The following is a 21,261-nucleotide window of genomic DNA, read 5'->3' as shown; positions in this document are numbered from 1 at the left end:
GGGTTCCGACTTGCATACAAGTTCAACTTAAGAACAAACCTACAGAACCTATCTTGTACGTAACCCCGGACTGCGTGTACAAGAAGTTTACCACAGTCTCGGTGCCTGGATCTATGAGTAACTGTCCCTGATTTAGATTTCCACCCACCAGCTCAGAAAGAAGTGCAAAGTACAGGTAGAAGTCTATAGAGAGGAGAGGGGGGACAGTAAGTGACAGCAACTAGATCTTTTCCCACCAGCTCAGAGATAGAAATCTATGGAGAGGGAAAGGGATGTTATGGCAGATTGTATAAAATGGGTCAATATTTAGTATCCACACATAAGAATAAATGTGTGACACAAGGGGGCAGTATTATCGTATCTGTGCCTAAAAAATTCCGGGATCTTTCGGGTTTTTCTTGCGCAGAATTGTTGCGGATCATTTATAATGAGTTTGCGCCAGAAAGAACTGATGTTTCCGACTATCCCGTCTCCTCCGTCTTTTTTTTTGGCACAAGTGGGCGTGGCCTAACTTTTCCACATTATCCGTCACATTTATGCGTATCTTGTCGGCATTTTTTTGCACAAATTTTAGCGCACAATAGACCAGGAAAAAATGGTCAGGGAGCAAAATTAAGGCGCAGTCCATGTAAGATTTTGGCGCACATCTCATTGATGGCGGCATTTTTATGGCGCACGACTGATTATTTCTGTTTACCCATTAATTACTTATAGCCGTGCACAATTTTAAAACATCGCGCTGTGCTTTCCGGAGACTGATCTCCGATGCCGACAGTCATGCTTGCCCCAGAATTAGTAATCTCTCTTCCCCCCCCCCCATGTATCAGATCAATAAGAATGTGCAGTACAATGTATCAGGTTTCTATAATAAAAAACAATGTATAAAAACTATAGTAGCCAATGTATGATTGAAATTGGGTTGACTTTACAGAATGCAAATTTTTATTATAAAACGGTCACAGACTGATCATCGGAGGTGGTTGGAGGATGTGAACACAGTCAGTGCATTTTGTTGGAGTGTCCATTGGGCAGGTGTAAGCTGTACTCATTGATCACCACAGTTGCGTTCTTCAGCATCTCATAGAACATGGATAAAGTCTTCTGATAAAGGTCCCTGTTTAGGACAAAGGATCGGAAAAGGTTAACAGGTTCTGCTTCCCGAAAGTGCTCAGGAAGGTTCACGGTTTCAGGGAGTTTACCATTTCCAACCATGAAGTGGTAGAGCTTCTTCTCCAGGAGACTTTTCTCCAAGCTCTTGAACATGTCTCGTAACCGTTCCTCTAGCATAACAGCGCCCCAGTCTGAATAGGGTCGTCTAAGAAGAAGATGCATTAGGATGGTCTTTAGATGGTACGTGGTGAGACCGCTGGGTCCGGTTATGTGGCACTGCTTGGAGTGGAGGAAAGTCATTATTTGTAGGCAGCTGAGGTGGCATGAGTTTTCTGGAAGCTTTTTGGCAAAGTCCTTGAGGAACCTTCTTTCATAGACGGCGAAAGACAACATCCAGTAGATGCTGGAGGAGACCCCACGTGGTGTGCTGGGAAAATGTGATATAAAATACAGGTCTGTGTCTTCATACTGGACCACGGGGCTTATATTAAAGCTGATGACTTTCCCAGACTTGAACTTGACTCGCAAAGCTCCGGGAGAGTCCAAGTGGCTGAAGGTGAGCTCAAACTCATACTTGTGGGAAATTTTTCCCCATGCTTTAGTCACGGCTGTCTGAAACCACTTCATCACCTGGTCAATGTCCAGGTAGTTTGTGTTTCGCAAGCACAGCAAATTGAGATCCTTAGTCACTTTCTTATTGTTGATGGGATTGTGAAGAAGACATAACATGTCTTCTCCAAGTCTTTTCCTGTCGCACACGCAATTGGACGGTCCATCGTCTGGGCCACAGACCTGAATCGTTCCATAGTTTTGCTTGTCTGGACCAATGGATGGATCAGAGACCCAAGGATGGCACCTGAAGTGATAAGGCTCTGGAGGTGCAAATGGAACCAGAAGGTCACATATCAATGGCCTGTTCACCCTCCAGTTTTCGTACATGCTCCCAATGCAGATGCTATCTTCAACCTCCATGTCGGTATCCCGGTTGCACACACTTCTTAGTGCCTCCAGCAGGTCATCTGCAAAACCTTCCACAAACTCCCTGCTCCTCACTGCATCGTGGGTGGATGCCCGGATGTATTGGTCATGGAATATGGTCAACATGGGCTTGTTGGGTAGAGACACGCCATGGCAGTTATTTCCTATGAACAACAGGTCATCTTCCTCTTTGCTTTGCTCTTGGGAGTTGTTGTCTTTATAGTCTTGTCTCCAGACTTCAATCATGAGGAAAATTACCATAGATACTGTGCTCCAGAGGTCCCACCCTGATCCACCTTCTGGCTCCTTGCTCTCTGTCTTGGGGTTGTCTTCTGCTGGTTCCTTCTGGCCAGATAGAAGTCGCTCAAGTTCCAGCTGTTCTTTCTTTAGGTTTTCTTCTCGCTCCCGTAATTTCTCCACAATAAGGTCATCATTAGCTGGAACAGCGGTTTTGTTATTTGGGAAGAGGAGCGGGTGGTTGACAATGGCGGTCACCACCACCAGGCACACCTTGAATATCCCGGCCTGCATCCTGCTCCTAAACAGAAGAGAAGAGGAGAGGTTACTGAGAGAATATCCTGGAAATACAAATTGCTACTCAATTGTAAGTTAAAACCTATGTTTGATATTGCGCCATTGTCCTTTCCTCCAAGCGTGTCCCCGTCCCGTCCCCCCGCCCCAAGTGTCGCCGTGTCCCCGTCCCGTCCCAAGTGTCGCCGTGTCCCCGCCTGAACTGAACTTGAGATCTTCTAGTGCCAAAGCTCGGTGGCATCAGAGGTTTCTATGGGGCCCCTCTACCTCATGATAATATTATTCTCTGTAATAAACGGTAAAATACCCAGTACTATAATATACTACATAGTGATGTCACTGCACATAGATTGTACAATAAATCTCAGGCATAGAAAGTGATGTCACAGTGCAGACACTAAGCAAAATAATCAGACTGCAGAGTTGATGTAACACAAGGGGGTGTATTTAGATATCTACACCTCCTTCCATGGTCATCTGTGTGATATGGTCCTAAGCAGTGACCCCCCCCCCCACAGTATCACATGACCCTCAATCCATACTGTAAGAATGAGTTTTCAAAGTGTAGGAAAAATGTGACAATCCTTCCAGTGTATGACAATGGTTGGGAAGCCCCTGGAAGCCCCCGCTGCGGCTCATGTTGGAGACATCATACCTGACGTTACCCTCTCTGCCCCCTCACCCCAGTCTATTGAGAATATTTATAGTACGTAACCTGAGCGGTAACCTTGTCTGTTGTCTGCACAGCTGCAGGAAGCGGCGCTACACCCTGCGCTTCCTAAGTGCCACTTACACCGAACATATCGGCCAGGAAGGGAGAGGCTGCAGGCAGGGGGCAGGATCCTGCAGCACTTTCACTATATACATCCACTGTGCACTGCATCTGTATCTGGAGGACCCGGGACATCTGTGCATTATGGCATTACATGTAATACCTCATCCCCCCTGTGATGGCGCTGCAGGGAATTTGAACACCTACTAGAGCTTCTAGATGACCGCTGATCGCTGGAGGTCACTGGACTTCTGATAATTCATGACATTTACAGGCAATGGCGCTTTGTATCAATAATTTTTTGAAGGAATTGGAGCCAAGAGGTCCTGACCTTTTATTGGACCTCTAACCATGTTTTATTTAACTAGTAGGTTGGGATGGGGATCCTGAAAGATCAAAAAGAGTTAATCAAATCAGATCTCCCCTTTAAGAATACACGATAGCCCTTTAATTCAGGGGGTAAGACTGATAATCTGACATTTTGGTTTCTGGTATAAGGAAAGAAAATAATTAGAAAAATCATAAAAATTAAGCCTGATCTGATATCACAAATTACAAGAATCCTATCAACCAGTTTAACAATAAGGAAGGATAAATCCAGTCCTGCTGCTGCTGTGCTCTCTACAGTAAACTGCAGCCAGTGTTAGGTATTGTTCCTGGAATGCGGCTTTGTTATGATATTAGTAGCAGCAGGACTGTGAAATATGGATCTATTCTCCAGAACCGTAGCTTTTCCAAGTGCACTAGGGGTGTATCCTCACACTGCTGTGCTCTCTGCAGCCAGAGTTAGGTACTGTCCCCAGATAGCTGTGTAATCAGACTTTTGTGTATATTATTAGTAGTAGCAGGACTGTGAAATATGGATTTTTATTAATAATAAAAAGGATAAATGAAGTCCTGATCCTGCTGCACTTTCTGCAGCCAGTGTTAATTATTGTTCCTGCAATGCTGCTTATTTATGTTGCTAGTAGCAGCAGGACTGTGAAATATGTATTTATATTCCAGGACTTTAGCTTCTCCGAGTGCACTGGGGTCGTGTCATCACACTGCTGTGTTCTATGCTCTTTGCAGACAGTGTTATGTGTAGTCAGACCTTTGTGTATGTTGTTAGTAGCAGCAGAACTGTGAAATACTGATTTATATTTCAGGACTGTAGTTTCTCCAAGTGCACTGGGGGCGTGTCCTCACACTGCTGTGTTCAATGCTCCCTGCAGCCAGTATTAGGTATTGTCCCTGGAGAGATGTGTAATCAGACCTTTGTGTATCTTGTTAGTAGCAGCAGGACTGTGATATATGGATTTATATTCCTGGATTGTAGCTTCTCCAAGTGCACTGGGGGGGTCCTCACACTGCTGTGCTCTGTGCTATCAGCAGTTCCAGTCCTCATCTCTGAGTGGTATCTGTAGTATTCATGTGAACAGTAGGGGTTCCAGTTATCACACATAAACTGACCCCTATGGATTTCACGGTGCAACCCCGACAAAACATTATCTCTGCTTGCTGTCAGTGAATACATTTCGGGTTCTACTGTCCTTGACTTAGCTGTACTAACACAGCTGCTACATTGTTACAATGTATCGGTGCATGAGATAACACGGTCACATGAGTGTCACGCCCGCGTAGCTCTCAGGTCATGTGACATGTCCGACTTTCACTCTATTAAAATCTCCCCAAATCTCATCACACAATTTCTTATCCTAGGAGCCCCCCTGCTTAGACACCAATGAAGCCCCAAACACCCTTTGTAATGAAAGCTGAGATCTGATTGGTTGCTAAGAGCGACTCCTGCATTTGCCTTTTGCACATATCTCTGATGGCTCATATGGACCTCGGATGCTGCGGATAACAAGGGGGATTATGGGAAGTCGCCCTTACCTGATCACCGCTGTGTCGGATCCTCCGTCTGTTCGCCTTTACTCTCTGCAGAAAGTTACATGAAATATTCCGGTCCCAGCGCACGGTGTAATTATCAGGGTGGGGCCCCCTGACACCTCCACCCAGATACATACACAAGGAGCTGCCATCCCTTAACCCCATCATGGCCATGGCACAGGTGGACCTGTAGTGATCACTTCCTGTAGTGATCACACATCTCCCCCATACTTTACACTGCAGGGGACTCCACTTACCCCACATTACCTAGTAGTTGCTTTCGGGAACCTGTCAGCAGTTTTGACACCTCTAACCTGCAACACAGCAGGCGTGATGGTCCTGCATGACTTCTTGGAAGTGTCTAGGAGGCGGACCCTTAAGTAGTCCCTCCCCTTCTGCTCTGATTGACGGCTCTTATGTTGTCATGATGAGATCTTGGACCATCGCCACCAGAACCTGCACCAGCATCACCCTGGTTATGTGTGCATCTACAGCTACAGGTTTAAAGGATCGAAATGGACTCTTTTTAAGGGCAAATTATCAGCATGAAAAACAGAAGCCAGTGTTATGTATCGTCCCTCAACAGACCTGTAATCAGGCCGCTGTGTATGTTGTTAGTAGCAGCAGGACTGTGAGATATGGATTTATATTCCAGGATTGTAGGTTCTGAACAGAAAACACTGCTGTGCTCTGTGCAGCCAGCATTAGGTATTGTGTCTAGAGAGATATGTAATCAGACCTCTGTGTATGTTATTAGTAGCAGCAGGACTATGAAATATGGGTTTACATTCCAGGAATATAGTTTGTCAAAATGTACTGAGGGTATGTCCTTACACTGCTTTGCTCTGTGCACTCTGTAGACAGTGGTAGCTATTTTATCTGGAGAAATGTGTCCTTAAAGAGATGTGCAATCAGACCTTTGTGTATATGGTTAGTAGCAGCAAGACTATGAAATATGGATTTATATTCCTGGATTGTAGCCTATCCGAGTAGACTGGAATATGTCCTCACACTGCTGTGCACTGTGCAGCCAGTGTTATGTATAGTCCCTGGAGAGATGTGTAATCAGACATTTGTGAATATTGTAAATAGCAGCAGATCTGTGATATATGGATTTATATTCCAGGATTTTAGCTTCTCCAAGTGCCCTGGGGGCGTCTCCTCACACTGCTGTGCATATACTGTAGCGCTCTGCACTGAGCTCCCCCCTCCCATTCTATAGTGTTAGCCAGTATATAATCAGGGGTGTAGTAGTGAGAGCTGTCAGGAGGAGACCCTGCTGTCACACAATGTCACTGCTCCTCACTGTCCTTCCTTCCTGAGAATTCTCTATCACTGAGCAGGACAAGGGAGGTCTCCCCATTCACATGATACAAACACTGCAGACATGTGGAGCCCCCCCCCCCCCTCTTAAAGGGGAGGTGTGTAATGCTGTGAAGTTCGTCACAATGTATCAGTTATTGTCAACATACTCTGGTCCGGAGCGCTGCTGTGACATCACACGTGTCCTTCTATACAGCGCTGCTGTGACATCACACGTGTCCTTCTATGCAGCGCTGCTGTGACATCACACGTATCCTTCTATACAGCGTTGCTGTGACATCACACGTGTCCTTCTATACAGCGCTGCTGTGACATCACACGTGTCCTTCTATACAGCGCCGCTGTGACATCACACGTGTCCTTCTATACAGCGCTGCTGTGACATCACACGTGTCCTTCTATACAGCGCTGCTGTGACATCACACGTGTCCTTCTATACAGCGCTGCTGTGACATCACACGTGTCCTTCTATACAGCGGTGCTGTGACATCACACGTGTCCTTCTATACAGCGCTGCTGTGACATCACACCTATCCTTCTATACAGCGCTGCTGTGACATCACACCTATCCTTCTATACAGCGCTGCTGTGACATCACACCTATCCTTCTATACAGCGCTGCTGTGACATCACACCTATCCTTCTATACAGCGCTGCTGTGACTTCACACGTATCCTTCTATACAGCGCTGCTGTGACATGACACGTGTCCTTCTATACAGCGCTGCTGTGACATCACACGTGTCCTTCTATACAGCGCTGCTGTGACCTCACACGTGTCCTTCTATACAGCGCTGCTGTGACATCACACGTGTCCTTCTATACAGCGCTGCTGTGACATCACACGTATCCTTCTATACAGCGCTGCTGTGACATCACACCTATCCTTCTATACAGCGCTGCTGTGACATCGCACGTATCCTTCTATACAGTGCTGCTGTGACATCGCACGTATCCTTCTATACAGCGCTGCTGTGACATCACACGTGTCCTTCTATGCAGCGCTGCTGTGACGTCACACGTATCCTTCTATACAGCGCTGCTGTGACATCACACGTATCCTTCTATACAGCGCTGCTGTGACATCACACGTGTCCTTCTATGCAGCGCTGCTGTGACATCGCACGTATCCTTCTATACAGCGCCGCTGTGACATCGCACGTATCCTTCTATACAGCGCCGCTGTGACATCGCACGTATCCTTCTATACAGCGCTGCTGTGACATCGCATGTATCCTTCTATACAGCGCTGCTGTGACATCGCACGTATCCTTCTATACAGCGCTGCTGTGACATCACACCTATCCTTCTATACAGCGCCGCTGTGACATCGCACGTATCCTTCTATACAGCGCCGCTGTGACATCACACGTATCCTTCTATACAGCGCCGCTGTGACATCACACCCTAGGGGCAGTCATTTTGAGGGTCATTAGAGTCGTTCTCTGGCTGATAACAGGGAACAATAACGAGTCAAACAAATCCCTCACTAATCAGAAATGTAAATTAAATTTTTTCAAAGCTTTAAGGCAGCCTTCTGTTACGCTAGGGAAAGAATCTGCAATGACGGGAAGAAGGATGAGTGGATGCCGCCTCATGAATAATTCATGCCCCTGACAGCAGGTGGCAGCCTCTGCCATGAATGCCCATCTCTACTTCTGCAGGTGTCAGTCCTCACTGCGTCACTAGCATTCTATTCACCAGCTCGGGATGAACACAACCAGAACTGTGGAAATATCTGTAGAAAATGTAGACTTAGTGCTAATAGATATAGAAAGGTGATAGCGTGGGTATAGCAGTGCCGAGCCGGTCCGTGCTATGGATATAAAGTAGTAGTGTAAGGTATCACTTGCCTGACAGTAAATACAAGCTTTATACTTCTAGTCCTACACTGATTCTCTGTGCCCAGCGGTGGTGTGCATTATACAGATCCTAGTAATCCCAGAATAGCACAGGATACTCACAATAGCGAGGTTTACATTAGTCATGTGTCTATGTACAGCAGATGGGTGCATTATACAGATGTAGCAGAGCCGAGTGTGTCACCTGGTAATCCCAGAATAGCGCAGGATACAATGGCGAGGTTTACATTAGTCATGTGTCTATGTACAGCAGATGGGTGCATTATACAGATGCAGCAGAGCAGAGTTTGTCATTAAGCATCACAAGGTCATTAATCTTTATGGAAATATCAGAACCGGGTTGTGTGATCGGCATGGCGCCTGTACTTCCCCTTTAATAATCTTTTTGTTACATTTCTTCCCCGTTACTTTTAGGACAAAGACTGGTAATAAACTTACTTCTTCCATGGAGCGGAGCCCCCTCTCTCCTCACATGCAGCTCAGTCCATCTTAAAGGGGCCCTCCGGGGGGCTGCTGATCGTCCCTCTCCGGGTTCTAGTTCTCCGCTTCTCCTCCTCTCACTTCTGTCTCACAATTTCCTGAATGTCATCACTGACACATATAAAAAAAAAAAAAAAAAAAAAAAAAAAACTTGCTCAACTTTTTGTAAGGTCCCTCTTAAGGTGGAGCGAGGCAGATCCAGCACAGAACCAATGTCAGACTGGGAATCTGATGCCTGCGGCTTTAAGGAGTAACCCCTTCATGACTGAGAACTTTTTACCAAACTGCAACTATGTTGCATATGACCTTGGCCAGAATTTAACCGTTTCCACACTGGAGTGAATGTTATCCGTGTGAATGGCCTGTACAGCGCTACATCCTATGCCAGCCCCCCCAGAGCCTCCTTAACTCCAGCGCACAGACCCTGCTTTGTGTCTGGTGCTCAATGATGGGAACTCTGCACAGCTGGAGGAGCAGGGGTTAACCAGCCAGCCCTGTGTCTCTGATTTAAAGGCACAGAACCCCTTTTATTTCCACATGAGGCTTGTCCTGCTATTACTGACTCTATTTATGGGGGCTTTGTGCAACTTGGTAGTAGGATTCCCAACACTGCATTGCCTGACCATTACCTCTGCTTGCTGTTAGTGGAACCTTAACCTGTGCGATGTTAACACATGAGTAGAGATGAGCGAGCACTAAAATGCTCGGGTACTCGTTATTCGAGACGAACTTTTCCCGATGCTCGAGTGCTCGTCTCGAATAACGAACCCCATTGAAGTCAATGGGAGACTCGAGCATTTTTCAAGGGGACCAAGGCTCTGCACAGGGAAGCTTGGCCAAACACCTGGGAACCTCAGAAAAGGATGGAAACACCACGGAAATGGACAGGAAACAGCAGGGGCAGCATGCATGGATGCCTCTGAGGCTGCCTAATCGCACCATTATGCCAAAATTATGGGCAACAGCATGGCCATGACAGAGTGACCGAATGAGGCTAGATAGCATGTAAAACATCCAATAATTGACCCTGACACTATAGGGGACGGCACGCAGAGGCAGCGGCAGCAGCGGCAGGCTAGAGAGTGGCATGGCGACATACCCTAAATGGACTCAGGCTTCAAACCAATGGGTGGCAGAGAGGAACCAAAGGAGGTGAGCAAGAAGCGCTCAAATAATATCGGTACATGATAAAAGTTTGCCAGTATATTTTGTGGATTACACAGCAGGGTGGCGACAAAGTTAACATGGATTTTCAAACCAGAGGAGCGGGTAGGTGGCCCTCCAGAAAAATTGAATAGATTGAGTGCCTGTATGTGGCACTCCCAAAAATTGTTTAAAACAGAGGACCGGGTTGGTGGCCCTCCAGAAAAATTAAATGCATGAAGTACTATAGCAAGAGCCAGTGGGCCCTGTCAAAAAATAGCCAGTTTCCTCTGCTTTACTGTACAAAGAGGAGGAGAAGGAGGAAAATGAGGAGGAGGAGGAGTGGATCAATTATTCAGGTTGAGCTTCCTTCACCTGGTGGAGATTGGAAATTCTGAGAAATCCAGGCTTTATTCATTTTAATAAGCGTCAGCCTGTCAGCGCTGTCAGTCGACAGGCGTGTACGCTTATCGGTGATGATGCCACCAGCTGCACTGAAAACCCGCTCGGACAAGACGCTAGCGGCAGGGCAGGCAAGAACCTCCAAGGCGTACAGCGCCAGTTCGTGCCACATGTCCAGCTTTGAAACCCAGTAGTTGTAGGGAGCTGTGTGATCATTTAGGACGATGGTATGGTCAGCTACGTACTCCCTCACCATCTTTCTGTAAAGATCAGCCCTACTCTGCCGAGACTGGGGACAGGTGACAGTGTCTTGCTGGGGTGACATAAAGCTGGCAAAAGCCTTGTAAAGCGTACCCTTGCCAGTGCTGGACAAGCTGTCTGCTCGCCTACTCTCCCTCGCTACTTGTCCCGCAGAACTACGCACTCTGCCGCTAGCGCTGTCAGAAGGGAAATACTGTTTCAGCTTGTGCACCAGGGCCTGCTGGTATTCATGCATTCTCACACTCCTTTCCTCTCCAGGGATGAGAGTGGAAAGATTTTGCTTGTACCGTGGGTCCAGGAGAGTGAACACCCAGTAATCGGTGCTGGAATAAATTCTTTGAACGCGAGGGTCACGGGATAGGCAGCCTAGCATGAAATCTGCCATATGCGCCAGAGTACCAACGCGTAAGAATTCACTCCCCTCACTGGCCTGACTGTCCATTTCCTCCTCCTCCAACTCCTCTTCTTCTGCCCATACACGCTGAACAGTGAAGGACTCAACAATGGTCCCCTCTTGTGTCTCGCCAACATTCTCCTCCTCTTCCTCCTCATCCTCCTCCACCTCCTCCGATATGCGCTGAGAAACAGACCTGAGGGTGCTTTGGCTATCAACAAGGGAATCTTCTTCCCCCGTCTCTTGTGACGAGCGCAAAGCTTCCGACTTCATGCTGATCAGAGAGTTTTTCAACAGGCCAAGCAGCGGGATGGTGAGGCTGATGATGGCGGCATCGCCACTGACCATCTGTGTTGACTCCTCAAAGTTACTCAGCACCTGACAGATATCAGACATCCACGTCCACTCCTCATTGTAGACTTGAGGAAGCTGACTGACCTGACTACCAGTTCTGGTGGAAGTTGACATCTGGCAGTCTACAATCGCTCGGCGCTGCTGGTAAACTCTGGATAACATGGTCAGTGTTGAATTCCACCTCGTGGGCACGTCGCACAACAGTCGGTGAGCGGGCAGTTGGAGGCGGCGCTGCACTGCCCTGAGAGTGGCAGCATCTGTGCTGGACTTCCTGAAATGCGCACAGATGCGGCGCACCTTCGTGAGCAAATCAGACAGATTGGGGTATGTCTTGAGGAAACGCTGAACTATCAGATTTAACACATGGGCCAGGCATGGCACATGTGTCAGTCTGCCGAGTTGCAGAGCCGCCACCAGGTTACGGCCGTTGTCACACACAACCATGCCTGGCTTCAGGTTCAGCGGTGCCAGCCACAGATCAGTCTGCGCCGTGATGCCCTGTAATAGCTCTTGGGCGGTGTGCCTTTTATCGCCTAGGCTCAGCAGTTTGAGCACCGCTTGCTGTCGCTTAGCGACGGCACTGCTGCTGTGCCTAGAGCTACCGACTGATGGCGCCGTGCCCACGGATGGTAGTTCGGAGGAGGAGGGGTGGGAGGAGGAGGAGGCATAGTAGGCCTGAAACACCTGGACCGAGGTAGGCCCCGCAATCCTCGGCGTCGGCAGTATATGAGCAGCCCCAGGGTCAGACTCGGTCCCAGCCTCCACCAAGTTAACCCAATGTGCCGTCAGCGATATATAGTGGCCCTGCCCGGCAGCACTCGTCCACGTGTCCGTGGTCAGGTGGACCTTGTCAGAAACGGCGTTGGTCAGGGCACGGGTGATGTTGTCTGACACGTGCTGGTGCAGGGCTGGGACGGCACACCGGGAAAAGTAGTGGCGGCTGGGGACCGAATACCGAGGGGCGGCCGCCGCCATGAGGTTGCGAAAGGCCTCGGTCTCTACTAGCCTATAGGGCAGCATCTCCAGGCTAAGCAATCTGGAGATGTGGACATTAAGGGCTTGGGCGTGCGGGTGGGTTGCACTATATTTGCGTTTCCGCTCCAGCGTCTGGGGTATGGAGAGCTGAACGCTGGTGGATGCTGTGGAGGATCGTGGAGGCGACGATGGGGTTTTTGTGGCAGGGTCCTGGGCAGGGGGCTGACTATCAGCTGACACAGGGGAAGGAGCAGTGGTGTGCACGGCCGGAGGTGAACGGGTTTGTTGCCACTGAGTGGGGTGTTTAGCATTCATATGCCTGCGCATACTGGTGGTAGTTAAGCTAGTAGTGGTGGAACCCCTGCTGATCCTGGTTTGGCAAATGTTGCACACCACAGTCCGTCGGTCATCCGGTGTTTCCTTAAAGAACCTCCAGACTTCTGAAAATCTAGCCCTCGCCACGGGAGCTTCACTAGTTGACACATTTGGCGCTGATGCACCAGCTCTGGCCCTGCCTCTCCGTCTGGCCCCACCACTGCCTCTTCCAACCTGTTCTGGTCGAGGACTCTCCTCCGTCTCAGAAGCACTGTGTTCACCCGGCCTATCAACCCAGCTTGGGTCTGTACAGACCCCTGAGGAAGTCGTTTTTACACGACGAAACGCGTGGGGAGCCCGTCACCCCTGTCCACCTGTGCCTCTCCTGACTGCTCACAGTTCTACTGCTGACACCGTGCCCTGGTACTATTATCCTCCTTCCTCTTGATAACCCTTTTATCAATGTGCTTACCCTGCAGCAACTCCATTCTATTCCATTCTCTTTTAGGGCCTCGAGGTTAGTAGCACTTTCTTGGTACATGTACACCTATTAGTTATCAGTGTTCCTTTGGGCATCGGGCTACATAGTTTTAACTTTGTTGTTGAATAGTCAGGGAGGCCCTGTAACACTTACTCTGTGTTGGTCAGGAGGTGTACAGTTCACCTAACGAGGTGACTGCTTGATTCTCTGTGTATATATATCTTTTAATTGCTTTTAAATGTTTGTATCTCTTGATCGTCTGTTGTGTTTAAGATATTTTTGTAATAAACATTGATTCACGTTTTTGTACCTGACTTGAGCCTTTGAATGCATTCTTTTCTTGTTGAGGTTTTGGTTAATTTACTGTGCATTGGCTCTATTACCATTTGGCTGTGCTACACCCCCCCCTGTTGTGAGCAAGAAGGTCATCATCACCCACAGACTGTGACTGGTGGAAAACCTGGGCATCGGAAAATTGCTCAGCAGCAACCGGACAAGTGGTTTGTGACTGTGGGAAGGGTCCAGAAAACAGTTCCTCAGAGTATGCCGGTTCAAATGCCAAATTTTCCTGGGAGGGGGCAGACTGGGGGGGAGGAGGCTGAGGTGCAGGAGCTGGAGGAGTGGCGATTTCGGTGACATGGGTGGACTGCGTGGAAGACTGACTGGTGGTGGACAAATTGCTCGAAGCATTGTCAGCAATCCACGACATCACCTGTTCGCACTGTTCTGGCCTCAACAGTGCTCTACCACGAGTCCCAGTAACTTCAGACATGAACCTAGGGAGTGTAGCTCTGCGGCGTTCCCCTGCTCCCTCATCAGCAGGTGGTGTCTCACCCCGCCCAGGACCACGGCCTCTGACCCCTGCAGTAGTTGGACGCCCACGTCCCCGCCCTCGTCCTCTACCCCTAGCCCTCGGGTTAAACATTTTTTAAAATGAGAGTTATAACTTTAATTTTTTTTTAACTTTTTTTTGTGTTTTTGAGTTTTTAAAACCAAACGATGCTATCCTATTGCTATGGCTATTTTCTAGCCAAGTATGAAAGCACACTACTATGCCAGATGAGATGACGCAGAGTTATGAAACAAAATAAACGTAAAATAAAAAAGGAAAAATGGCAGACTGTGCCTAATTGAAATCCAACCCCTACTAAATTTTCCCACTTCGGTCTTTGCGATGGATATGTGCGTCACTAAGCGCAAAACACAGCGGTCGCAAGTCTCACTACAAATTGCTCACAATTTGCTAGTAGATGCACTGCAGCAAGTACAGCCACCAGCAGATCAACCAGAAATCAAATATATAACGCTACTGTAGGCGTAAGTAAGCTGTTTGGATTCTCCTATGGCTATTTTCTAGCCAAGTATGAAAGCACACTACTATGCCAGATGAGATGACGCTGAGTTATTAAAAAAATAAACGTAAAATAAAAAGTAAATGGCAGACTGTGCCTAATTGAAATCAAACCCCTAATAAATTTTCCCACTTTGGTGTTTGAGGTGGATATGTGTGGCACTAAGAGCTAAACACAACGGTAGCAAGTCCCCCTGCAAATTCCTCACAATATGGTACTAGCTGCAAATAAAAAAAAAAAAGTAGAACGTTATTGTAGCCCTAAGAAGGGCTGTTGGGTTCTTTGAGAATCACTCCTGCCTAACAGTAAGCTAATAGAACACCCTAACGCTTTCCCTGACCAGCAGCAGCTCTCTCCCTAGCGGCATCCAGACACAGAATGATCCGAGCAGCGCGGCCAGCGGCTAGTCTATCCCAGGGTCACCTGATCTGGCCAGCCAACCACTGCTATCGACGTGTAAGGGTACCACGTCATGCTGGGTGGAGTGCAGAGTCTCCTGGCTTGTGATTGGCTCTGTTTCTGGCCGCCAAAAAGCAAAACGGCGGGAGCTGCCATTTTCTCAAGCGGGCGAAGTATTCGTCCGAGCAACGAGCAGTTTCGAGTACGCTAATGCTCGACCGAACATCAAGCTCGGACGAGCATGTTCGCTCATCTCTACACATGAGTTAACAATGTGTTAACACACGTGTTTTGCTTACACACGTGTTAACGTTGCGTTAACAAACGTAAATAGTAATGTAATTAGGCAAATCACCTCTCCTCAGCTGTTGTAATGCGTTTCAAACGCAACCAAAACGCAACATGTGAACGCGCCCTCACTGATACATGTGACCCATACTGACACATTGTAACAAACTGTCAAGGCAAATGAGACATTTGTTCTGCTGCAGATACATTTGGCTTACAGAGTGGGCACAACTGTAACAAAGTGCCAGCTGTGAAAAGCATAAGGTCAGGATGTGTTAACTGCCTATAGAAGTAACAAAACAGCAAGCAGAGATGTTGAAAATGTCAAAGGATGTTGGCAATACTAGCAATACTTAAAGGGGTTCTCCAGGATTGAAAAACTGAAGTCTCATCTATAATGTATCTGCAAAGGAACCTGATGTGTATATAGAGAGAGGGTGATACCTGTATACAGGAAGACCTTGTATAAATACATGCACCCTACCCCAGACGGGTCAGTGCAGAGGTCATCCCCCCCCCCCCTCGCCGGATTCATGTGACTTTCTCAAGATGCTGAGCGGCAGGACACACGTGCTCCGAGGAATGTTGTCTTATCACATAAACACGTCAGGAATGTGGCTCCTAGACGGGGACCGGCTGTGCCAAGGGCTTATATAGGCATGGGCGGAGTACCCCGATACCCGGGGGCGATATGTATACATTCTGTATATATCAGGGTTCCTAGGAAACAATATTGACTTCAGGTTCACTTCTGATACATGCAGTACCCGCTTCCTTCATAGGTGGCACTTTCACAGGTGGTCATTGTGTTACTTTCCTCTTGTACCCTATGCGGTCTGTATACAGGCTATATAGTATATTCATACAGACAGCGCCATCTAGTGGAGGAGGCAGATGCAGTGTAATATAGAATGTGACTATGACAGCTTAGTATAGAGTACTATAGGCACTGTGTAATAGTGTTATACCGCCATACAGTGCTAAATAACCCAACATACAGTATAGATACATAATGGATCCATATAGTGCGTACATCGTGCCACTCACTATGACTACATGTGAGAGCCTCTTATCCATAGCGACGTTGGGAAAACTCCAGGACCAGGCACCCTCCTCGGCCATGACCATTGCCGGGGCCCCCCTTATCACTGTGGTACAAGTCCCTTACTCCCCCCTCCCTCCTGGGCCATGACCATTGGTGGGTCCCCCCCCTTATCGCTCTACGGTACATGTCCCCTGCTCCCCCCTCCCTCCTGGGCCATGACCATTGGCGGGGCCCCCATTATCACTCCTTGGTACAATTCCCTTGCTCCCCCCTCCCTCCTGGGCCATGATCATTGGTGGGGCCCCCCCTTATCGCTCTACGGTACGTGTCCCCTGCTCCCCCCTCCCTCCTGGGCCATGACCATTGGCGGGGCCTCCATTATCGCTCTGCGGTTCATGTCCGCCACTCCCTCACTTCCTCTCCCTCTTCCTGTCTCTAAATCCTTGTGCTCACAGAAAATAACAACATTTGCCCTTTTTCTCATCTATTTTTGTCCTCCGGAAGCTCCAGTCCTGGACAGACGCAAATATGAATCATTCGAAATATGTAAAGAGATGGGGAGGAGAGAAGGGGATGGCGGCACATGAAGCGTCTCTAACCGGGTTGTTCTAGTAATTATATGTGAAAAATGTATAAAAAATAAACAGGCAAAAAAAATGCAGAAAATGTGAAGGGTAAAATGTATATACAGGAGGGAGGGGGGAGGAGTACGGAAATGAGACTGGTGCTATACTGCCATCTGCTGTCACACTGCAGAACTGCAACTCTGCTTCTATAATCCGGAAAACTTCAAAAATAATTTCTCTACATATCTCCCCCATATTATGACTTGTGTAACTTTTCTTCTGTTCATTTTTAGATTTTTAGATTTTTTTTTTTAAATGAAAACTTTGGCACATTTGTACATTGGATATGTTTACATGCTTTATGTTTATGTGTTTGCATTATTTTTTGTTTATTTTATATGTAGCAGGGGCTAAATACATTTTATTTATAGGTTATTAAATTATTCTAGAAGTATTTTGTTTAATTTGTCATTTTCCCCCCGGTACTAGACCACAGTGACAGTGCCCGAATCTATGAGGAAGTGTCCCTGGATTTTCATGGTGGATTTCCTTTACCAGTCATTAAAGGGGTGTTCTAATTTTGGCAAATTAATGTAATTGTTTGTATAATGGAAAAATGATACAATATTCCTATATACTTTGTGTATCAATTGTGTAAGGTTTTATGGATCTCTGCTTGCTGTCCTTCTATAGGAAGCTTATGGGGCAGATTTACTTACCCGGTCCTGTCGCGACCCCGCGGTGCGTTGTCCGACGAGGATTCGGGTCTGCCGCGATTCACGATGCTTGTGCGCCCTAGATCCTGCATGTGTCGCTTCTGCGCCAAGGTCCGCCGGAGTTCACCTTCTTCTTCCCACTGCTTGTAAGTGCGTGTCTTGCGACACAATTCTAAATGTTAAATCCCACACGTTGTCCGAATCCGCTGGGTTGTCCGACAGCCCGCCCCCCGATTTCTGTCGCGTGCAAGCCAGCGCCAAAATCCGATCGCGTGCGACAAAATCCCAGGGCAATTCGGCGCAAAACGGAAATCGTCGGGAAACTCCGCGGACCCCTCTGTTTCCTTCCAGTGAACAGAAATCTGACCATGGTCACACAGGTGCACGGCTCGTTAGTTTTACAGTGAGTAATCAGATCTGTGTGATATAACGAGCCGTGCACCTGTGTGACCATGGTCAGATTTCTGTTCACTGGAAATAAATATAGAAGGACAGCAAGCAGATATCTAGAACATCGTGAGGAATCAATACAGGAAGTAATTAGGAAAATTGTAGAACTTTTCATTATTCAAACAATAACTTCATTTGCTGAAATGGGGACACCCCTTAAAGCCTCCATAACAGTGACGACCCCAGTGTCCCCATAGTGACAGCCTTGATGCTATATGAATCATCCCCTCCGCTGCCGCCCCATAATGTTTCACTTTCTTCCCTTTTTGTGTCTTTGTTTCTTTCTATAATTCTATGTAACTTTCCAGAAACAGACAACAATGAGTCTGTCACCGTGCAGCACCCGTCACCGGTGACTCACTGGGCCTCACACCTGCCGCTAGGCACAAAGGGACAGAATTAACTCCTGAGCAGCTAAAAATTTGAGACAAACGCAAAAAATATCGCCATCTAAGGGTGATGCTACACATGGCGTTTCGAACCAGTTTTTGGTCCGTTTTTAAAAAACCGCTTCCGTTTTAGACAGGTTTTATCAATTATCTTAATTAAAACTGGTCAAAAACGGATGCGTTTTCGATTGGCTAAAGTGAAGCAAAGACTTCCCCTTTAAAGTTTGCATTTTAACTCTATTACCTGACAAATCTCCAGAGACTCCTGCGCAGGCCCTTAAACCCCCTTCCCCCCTCCCCGGGACCTCTCACCTCTGCACTACTAGTGTCCAGCATGTAACTGCTTCTCGCTAGGAAGTGGAATAAGGAATCAGCGTCCTGGGGACGTTACATTGGACTGCGGAGTTAATTCCGAGGACACACAATCCTCTCCTGAGCCTGGATAATGGGATAACATAACCTGAGGCGAGACGGCAGGGGGACATGTAGGGGTCAGGTAACAGGACAGAAGACCACCGAGTATAAAATAGAAAAAAACACTTAAATAATAACAAAGATATAAATAATATTGAGTATTCACACCCTTCACTCATCCAAAAGGCAGATTATATGTACTTGGTGCCCTCTATATGGACACTGTACACATATATATCCTCAGTCTGTATGTAGGGGGCGCTAAGGTTACATATATGTGTGCAGTGCCCCCTACCTAAAGACTGAGGACATATACACTGGAGATCAAAATTAGAGGACAATGGGGCAGATTTATCAAGCTCCCCCCAGCGCCCCTTTAAAATATTTATGAGCACTAGTAAAATGAAAGCTGAGCTGTAATTGGCTGCCGTGGGCAACTAGGAATATTCTGACTTTCAGGAAGCTTGATAAACCTGCCCCAATGTCTGATCGCTTGATTGTTTCAGAAATAAGGTCATAGCCATTGATGAACATTGAATGGATTTGTGTAAGGGTGATGCCACACATGCCGTTTTGAACCCGTTTTTGGTCCGTTTTTAAGCCGTCCGTTAAAAAATGCATGCGGTTTTTGAAAACGCATCCGTTTTTTAACAGGTTTGACCAAATATTTTAATTAAAATTTGTCAAAAACGCATGCATTTTTGGATGGACCAAACACAGGTTCAAAACGCCACGTGTGGCATCAAACTTGGGGGTCACCAGGTCACTAGAACAGGGTTTTACACAATTACTAAACTATTTAACATTCATTTTTTAAAAAAAAGTAATGATGACAATTAGAGAACAGCAGAGACGATTCTGTGACTGTTTTAGGATTCTTGGCCATAACTTTGTCACCTTTGTCAGGATTTCCCAGAGGTTTTCTATTGGGTTTAGATCAGGACTCTAGGCTGTGGTCATTCCATTGTTTCAATGTTTTTTGTGTCAGAGAGCTACTTTACCCGTTTTGCTGTGTGATTGGGGGCATTGTCCTGTATGAAAATTGCTGGAGTGATGAACGCAAGGAAGGAACCACAAGTTGTTGAAGATTCTGATACTTACATTCTCTCTGCCATGTAACTGTATGAGAGGTCCAACTCCTGCCGTAGAAAACATTCCCCAAACCATGACACTTCCTCCACCACTTTTCACTGACTTCTTTGCACACTTTAGGTTCAGTCTTCCCCCAGTTTGTTGATGAACATAATGTTTCCCATCAGATTCAAATAAACGAAACTTAATCACTAAAATGACCTGTGGACTCTTCTCCTCTGTCCACACAACGTGCTCCTCAGTAAAGGTGAGTGTAGGTCTTCTGATTCTTTCTGATAATGGTTACTGCAGGGCCACCTTTGAGAAGACAGATCCTTACCCTGTTTTGTGTTGAACTGGCAGCAATTTCAGCTGCAGTGATGAAACGATTTCCCACGGAGATGCTCCGCATTATCCTGTACTCTCTTGTATTTGTCTTTCGGGGGTGATCAGCTTTCCTGGGGGAGTTGAATGAGTAAAGATACAATATTGTAGAAATCACAGACTTGGGACAACTTCTCTTGCTATGGCTGATAGGGTCATGGTGATAGCGTCACCCCTTTGGCCTTCATCTGGACAACCTGCAGCCGGAGGGTTTTACTCACAACATTTATACAAAGTGACTAAAAACTGGAAAGTAACTGCCTGTGACGTCGGGTTTGTCAGATAATGGAGGAAATTATCACCAATAACTTGCAGGTCTCTGAGTGTTCTCTAATTCTGATCAATTATCTGTTATTCTGTGCTAATGTACATGGTATGAAATAAGATACAATCCTGATATATATGTTGGGATATAATCACATAGGACGTACAATGATCTCCAGAGTATACGTGTACAGTGCCCCCTATTTAGAGACGGAGTATACATATATATACTGCACACAGGTTACCATATCAACCACAGACTCCTTCCCATTATGGAAATACTCTCACAGTCATTTATCACAGAAGAATCAATGAAACCAGCAATGGGGATGAGGATCAGTAGTAATAAGTGTATATCTTATGGTTGCTTTACCTCTCCCCCATGCTGTGCACTGCAGCTCTGCTCTGTCTCCAATGTATAAGTGCAGACAGATGATAGGACTGTAGATGAGGAACTGCCCCCGATAATCGGCCTGTGATCACACTGCGCGGTTGGATATCGCTGTGTAGGACGCAGCGCCCCCTGCCGGTGTCACAGCGTAAGGACAGATCATGTGGTTGGACGCCTCCGTCACGTGACCGCTCGCTCTCTCTCCTGGCCATGCGCAGGGCCGGTTGCCTGGATACACAGGGACGCGAACAAGACGGCGGCACCATGGTGGAGGTGAGGG

At 47.1% G+C, this 21,261-nt stretch overlaps 2 protein-coding genes across 6 annotated transcripts in view; one reads left to right on the top strand and one right to left on the bottom strand.

Annotated features, from left to right (window-relative positions):
• Positions 1-919: 919 nt before the first annotated feature.
• On the bottom strand, positions 920-21,165 carry ITPRIP (inositol 1,4,5-trisphosphate receptor interacting protein). 5 transcript variants are annotated; one of them, XM_072129470.1, is made up of 3 exons: positions 20,964-21,095; positions 8,886-9,038; positions 920-2,626 (listed from the first exon to the last, which is right to left on the bottom strand). In XM_072129470.1, exon 3 carries the CDS (start codon positions 2,617-2,619, stop codon positions 1,000-1,002), a length of 1,620 nt encoding a protein of 539 aa, XP_071985571.1. In that variant the 5' UTR covers positions 2,620-2,626; positions 8,886-9,038; positions 20,964-21,095; the 3' UTR covers positions 920-999. The 5 variants fall into 5 exon arrangements, with proteins under 5 accessions (XP_071985571.1, XP_071985572.1, XP_071985570.1 ...); XM_072129471.1 differs by lacking the exon at positions 20,964-21,095 and adding an exon at positions 18,770-18,785; XM_072129469.1 differs by lacking the exon at positions 8,886-9,038 and having other exon boundaries at positions 20,964-21,165.
• Positions 21,147-21,261, top strand: part of CFAP58 (cilia and flagella associated protein 58) — a 46,410-nt gene continuing 46,295 nt past the window's right edge. Inside the window, exon 1 of the mRNA XM_072129468.1 lies at positions 21,147-21,254. Within this exon, the coding sequence (XP_071985569.1) occupies positions 21,192-21,254 (63 nt within the window). The 5' untranslated portion in view covers positions 21,147-21,191. The remainder of the gene's footprint in view (positions 21,255-21,261) is intronic.

The sequence above is a fragment of the Engystomops pustulosus genome, chromosome 11 (assembly GCF_040894005.1).
Source record: "Engystomops pustulosus chromosome 11, aEngPut4.maternal, whole genome shotgun sequence".
NCBI classification, from domain to species: domain Eukaryota; kingdom Metazoa; phylum Chordata; class Amphibia; order Anura; family Leptodactylidae; genus Engystomops; species Engystomops pustulosus.
Note: the sequence above shows the minus strand (reverse complement) of the source record. Positions and strands in the feature narration are given on the sequence as shown.